At 44.2% G+C, this 6,000-nt stretch overlaps 1 protein-coding gene and 1 long non-coding RNA gene across 4 annotated transcripts in view; one reads left to right on the top strand and one right to left on the bottom strand.

Annotated features, from left to right (window-relative positions):
- LOC104834342 overlaps positions 1–540 on the bottom strand; it is a 5,470-nt gene extending 4,930 nt beyond the window's left edge. The window contains exon 1 of the long non-coding RNA XR_774612.1: positions 250–540. This is a non-coding gene — a long non-coding RNA (uncharacterized LOC104834342). The remainder of the gene's footprint in view (positions 1–249) is intronic.
- SLC6A6 (solute carrier family 6 (neurotransmitter transporter), member 6) overlaps positions 84–6,000 on the top strand; it is a 51,942-nt gene continuing 46,025 nt past the window's right edge. For 2 of the 3 annotated variants that reach the window (XM_010571569.1, XM_010571560.1), the window contains exons 1-2: positions 84–252; positions 4,168–4,203. In XM_010571569.1, the coding sequence (XP_010569871.1) occupies positions 222–252; positions 4,168–4,203 (67 nt within the window). In that variant the 5' untranslated portion in view covers positions 84–221. The remainder of the gene's footprint in view (positions 253–4,167; positions 4,204–6,000) is intronic. The other variant, XM_010571578.1, reaches the window with a different exon arrangement.

The following is a 6,000-nucleotide window of genomic DNA, read 5'->3' as shown; positions in this document are numbered from 1 at the left end:
CCCCCCCCCCCCCCCCCCCCCCCACCTTGCGTTAACTTTTTTTCGCGATAACAGTTTGCAGCAATTACCCACTTGCTGGCGGCCCTCCAGCAGCACATCTACGGAGCACGCTTCTCGCCTCGGCTATTTTTTGCCCTTTTTCTCTCGCCTTCCCACCCCTTCCCGCTGTATTTTTTCTGGCTGCCGTGCGCTAACCTCAAGCGAAGAGGCTGGTACAGGCAATGCTACATCTGATGCTCATGGGCCTACCTGGTGGGTAATACCGCTGCGGCTTCTTCCTTTTTACCCTCCCTCGTTTTCCTTTTATTTTGTCGATCCTTGGCATGCTGAAATCAAAGTTGTGATTGGGGCTTGGAAATAAAACGCAGGGACTGCGCGGGGCAGGTTACCGAGCTCAGCGTGGTGCAAAGGGGCGATAATTCTGGGTTCATCTCAGGGTAACTTGGATCCAAAATTCACCCACTGGCTTTAAGATAATGAATGCCCATCTCTGCCTGATACTGTAACAGGCGGCATGTGGGAGGACTCGCAAGGTTTCCATATAAGAACATGGGAGAATTTATTTCACACAGGCGAAGAAATGTGCAGAGTATGTGTTATTTATGAAACGGAAGGCAAGCTGTGTTTTCCTTAAGCAGCTCCGAGAGTGGCAAAACTTTGTATCTAGAAATTGTAAAAGCTGATTTCTGCTGTTAATAAGAGCTATGTTTAAACGAAAGCACCGATGAAAAAAAAGTAGTGGGAGAGGATCCAGATAAACACGGAGAAATACAACCCCACACGTATTCCAGCACAGTTTGTGCCAAGGTGTGAAGATGGAGGTTTTTGGTTAGTTCCCATTTTTTTAACCGTATTGGGAAAGGCATTAAGAAAATGTGCTGAGAGGAGCCGGTTGCGTTGATAGTGCTATTTTGGTAACTGCATTTTTTTTTTCCTTATTGCTTGCATGTCACAATGTTTCAAGTCTTGGACTAGCAAAAAAGTGAGGCAGCCCTGACCGGGGGACATATCGTCAGCTGTGTCGTTTGTGGCTCGGATGACAGTTGCTACCAGTTTAGGTTTTATGACTTTGGGTTTGAGGGTAAATCAGCCCACTAAAACCTGCTGCTCTGGAATTTGGAGGGGAGAGGCATTGGTGAAAGCCCTGATAGTTTTGACAGCCGGGTGTTTACCTCTGGGTCTGCGTTTGGGCGAGCTGACTGATTTTTGGCATTGCCTACCTTTGCACGAGTATTACGGAAAGATTCCCCTAAAGGTTGTTGGGGGTTTTTTAAAGCAAAAATGCGTGAGCAGTTGAGGCAGCCAGCAGCGGGACGGTATCCCTTGTCCGGAGTAAGTCGAGGCTGAAGCACGAGTGTGGCGGGAAGATGTCTTTGTTGCCCTCGTTAAACTGACACTGGAAACTTTATTTTTGGCACTTTCGGAGATAGCATCTTCGCATTTCCTCTCCAACTGTCTCGTCGCTGCTTTGCTTTTTTTTTTCTTTTCTTTTTTCTTTTTTTTTCCCCCTTCTTTTTTTTCCTTTTTTTTTTTTTTTCCTCTCTATTTGCCGGCTTCTCACCTTCCCTGTCCCCCTTGCCACCTCTCTCCCGGTTTGGGCTGCTTTGAGGCTGCACCCACTGGAGGGCGACAGACACCTTTCCCTCTCCGTGGGGTCCCGGGGCTGCCCCGCGGGTGGGGCGGGACCCTGAGCCCCAGCCTGGGGGCCAGGGCCGAGAGAGGAAAGGCCGCTTCTTGCTGTAATTTATTAACCTGCTTCTTTTACCGTGCCATGTTAGGGTTATTTTCTGTCATACTTTGCAAAAAGCAGGAGATTGCAGATGGCACTGTGATATTTGGAGGTACCGAGAAGATGGTTGCATGCTTGGGGGTGCGAGATCAAAATCCTGGGGGGTTTGTTTGTTTGTTTAGGGAGCTTGGCCTAGAATCCAGTAGAAATTTGGAATGCTTCAAATGCTACCAATTTTTATTTTATTTTACTTTGCTGTAGCCAGGCGCAAAATTTGGCGTGCTACTCTTTGTTGGTAGTGACTAATTTGTAGCTTTTGGGTGGATTGCCTGGAGGTTTCTTAAACGTCAGAGGTGAAATGTTGGGGCCGTGGCAGGAGGCTTCAGTCTGTGTGAAATGCTGTATGAAAAGAGGTGCAACGTTGCCCTGGAAAAATAGGAAGACACTTCAGATTGGCTTACTCTTGCTGCACAGTGCTTGGGAAAGCTCCTGTGCCTGAGCACAGTTCTGTTTGCAAAGCCTCAGGGAGGGTCTTGTCTTACAGCTAATTGTTGCAAGTATTTCAATGAGTTTTCCTTAAATCGATACTCTGCCTAACTAAGACTACATCTTAGTGGCTTCTAGCCAAGTCCTGTGGGCTGGGTGTTTCCAAAGAGAGTCGGAGGTGCAAGCCTTTCAGCAGGCTGCCATGTTTCCCAGGCAGTGATGCTCCCAGCATTTTCATCAATGCACCTCAAGACTCTGCAGCAAACCCAAATTATTTTAATTTCACCCCATCTAGGTTTTCGAATGCCGCATAGTTTTGACCCAATGGCAACGTTGCCAGTTCCACCAGTAAGGGAAGTGTCTGCAGTGGTCCCTTAGCACCAACTTTTAATCATGCTGGCAAATGACTCACTCTGAAAAGATTATGCTGATTTGTTTCTTTTAAATTAACCATATTACAACACACAAAAATAGATGGGAAAGCCACAGTAGTTAAAGTCTTTTGCAAGTAATGCTGATTTGATTGGTCATACTAATAAATTGTAGATCATTTAAGAAGTGCAGCTTTGAACAGATTACCCAGTAGGATTAGTGCCTTCGACTTCTTCTCATCACTAACTTAATTTACGTGACCAGAACGGGTCAGGTTTATATTTTTTAAAGTAATCCTGAGTCCAGTCCTCTAAGTGCTCCATACACAGAACTCAAGTTTATTCTAGTGCCACTCGGGGCGGGGAGGGGGGGCTGCTTGCAGGATTGGGTCCTTGGCATTTGGAAGAAAAGTGTGAGGATGAAAATGCAGTGATTTAATATTTGTTGAATTTCTTCCATACATGTGTATTTACTTGAATCCCCAGCTGCTGTAGTGCCATGGATTTAATTGATTTGTGCTAGCCAAGTATCATCCCAAGGCATGTAAATCTAGGCAATACTCTTTAAATTGCTTACAGGGTAGCTAATATTGATGTAAGGTAATGTGGTAGAAATTAAGTGAAACTGCCAGTCTTCATTGTCCTTTTTTTACCCCAAAGCTGCCATTGGAAGGGCTACCATGCTGCCAATCTGTGACACCGTGGCTGGTGTCCTACAGCATCTTCTGTATTTATGTCAGTCTCTCTCATTTTTCTAAAATTTTTTTCAATGTGTCTAGGTTTACACCAGCAAAAAGCTGCTCGCTCATTGCCGACCCTAAACCCTGCTCCAAGAGCATCCACCAAACCCACCAGCTAGACTGGTGGAAGGGGAGCACGAGTCAAATCCACGTCCTGCCAGCGAGCGTTAGGTGGGAGGCAGCAGGGCGGGTGGCACACGGCTGCAAGAGGGTGGCTGTTGAGACGCACAGGCTGTTGGGAGGTCTTGTGCATTTTAGCAGTTACTGGGTTTCCTGTTGTGGTTCTCTGTTGCCCACAATGGTCACGGCCTTGAAGAACACCTTCGCTGCCATGCCTGCCCGACCTGGGTTTGAATGCAGTCAGTACTTGAGCACGGTGGAAAAATGATTATGCTGGGCCAAAACACAGCGGGAGTGCCCTGCTTTAGGGTGTCGGTGTAGGCAGGCTGCCCGTAGGTAATAGAGCAACCGTACATCGAGCCACGGGCTTATCAGTGAGCTGGAATGTAGTTAAAAGTTCTTCCTTTTTTTGCTTCAGATCACATGGCATTTGCATTTTATTTCACTGCCGCAGTGTAATTTCCTTGCTCTTGAGACAGATATAGCCAAATTTTCTGTGATGTTTTACATAGGATGAAACAAGTGAGAAATGATCTCCTGTTTTGGCATTTGTGCTACGTTCAGTGTCTTGATGTTCTTCAAATATACGTTCATACTGATGAAATTCAGAAAACACTATGCATGATAACATTGAAACGTGTCTGACTTATCTTGCTAGACCCATGTTTTTCCTTTAAAATATTTTTTTTGCCTTTTCTTTTTCTCTTTTTTTTCCAAACAGGAAGAGAAAATCCATTCAGGAGAGACTCTACTTCATGTAAGTGTTATTTATGTTTGTTTATGAAATTACAAAAGGCTTATAAAGCTCATTAAAATGTTCAAATACTGAACATTTACCATCTGTAAATAGAAACCAAGTACAGAGCGTGTAAAAATAGGCTGTATAATAATGCTCAGCAACTGTTACCTTAAATCTATCTGTGCAGTTCTTCTCTGCATATCACTGCAGAATTTAGAAACCATTGCAAAGCACTTTGCAGGCATTTAAGCAGCATGCCCATAATGTTGGTGTGTAAATCCTGGAGGGATAATGTTAAAGCGGTTTGCCCAAAACAGAGGAGACCCGTAACTGAGAGCTCGTTTTAGCACCCCAGAGTCCTTGATTCCCAAACCCCGTGACAAGAGTCAGCTTCTCTGCCTTGGATCCTACAAAATCCAAGTTCTGCCTATAGAGCCATTTGTTTGCGTGCATGTGTACTAGTGTGTGCATGTATACGTGTGGGTAAGAGAGTGTGTGTATATGCGTATTTGGCCTCAAATAGCCTATAGGTATTTCAGGCCTTTTCTACAACCTATGGTGATACCCATTAAAATAAGAGTGGATGCCACCAGCCATTGGTGAATACTGTTGCAAATGTTTTGTGAAAGCATTTGACTCCAGACTGACTGCTCGGTCTGGGTGATCCCGGTACAGTATTCTTCATGGGACCAAGAAAGCTGCATGTCATAAAAATACAACAGATTTTTTGCCACACCATCTAGTGACCTGGTTTGCTTGCAGATCTCATATTTGAAAACTCTTGAGTAGCATAGGAAGCTCTGCTCTGGTATTTCTTCCTAGTAAATAAATCTGATTAAATGTTTTAAGGGGCTGCATAGATGAAGACTCTCATTGCCTTAATGCAAAATTAGCTTAGCAAGGAAAATGACTGCATTGTTCCCAATGCAGGGCCCGCTTTGCATAACTTCCAAGCATGTACTGTGTCCAGTGGCATGGCAAGCCCACGAGCGCTCACCTCAGGCTGATTTCCCATAAGTCAACATTTTTTTTTTTTTTTTTTTTAAATAACATATATCTCAGAATTGCAGCACTCCATTATGCTTGCGTAGCAACTGCTGGTTAATATGTAGCAAAACGCCATGTGGTAACAAATGTTTTTTTGCTATTGTTGAGCTGGAATGTTAGTTCAGCTTCTAGATAAAAGTGGCTTGCGCAAGGCGCCCTGGTAGACCATGATTTCTGTGGCTTGTACGGTAGTTCTGTAGGCAACCGTGTTCTGCTCTTCCTCTCCCCTGTGCTTCCCTTCATCTTCCATGTGAGCGAGGGGTGGGCTTAGGTAAAGGCAGGGCACTGGCAGCCCTTTGCATCTCACAAAGCACCAGTGTGGGGTTTATATTAAGCCCGTTGCTAGTCAAGCATCTGTTGAAAACACTTTATTCTTGTTGTGTTTCTAGCAGAAACGTTGTAAGATGCTTTATTTAATAGCTTTAAACCACAAATGTTCTTTGGCTGGTTTTGTGGATATCATAAGACAATCTTTCAAAAAAAAAAAAAAAAAGAAAAAAAGCCAATAGTAAGTGAAGGATACCTCACAAAGGATCAAAGAATTGTCCTTCCCTGCAGCTGGAATCCTAGCTGAGACTACCTTAAGAGTTTGTATCTTTCAGAAGATACATCGTCATTTTTAAAAGGTAACAGAGAAGGGAAAAAGTCCAGAAGGCTTTTGATTATGACCATTTTCAACATTTGTAGCTCACTATTATTTCATTCTAGTGTGGGAAATTCAAACCTCTTGAAAAGCCTGTGAAGCGCATCCTTCCCAGAGATTTTAAA

The sequence above is a fragment of the Haliaeetus leucocephalus genome, unplaced genomic scaffold (genome assembly GCF_000737465.1).
Source record: "Haliaeetus leucocephalus isolate CR32 unplaced genomic scaffold, Haliaeetus_leucocephalus-4.0 Scaffold2, whole genome shotgun sequence".
Lineage (NCBI taxonomy): Eukaryota > Metazoa > Chordata > Aves > Accipitriformes > Accipitridae > Haliaeetus > Haliaeetus leucocephalus.
This window is presented reverse-complemented; position numbering and strand designations above follow the sequence as displayed.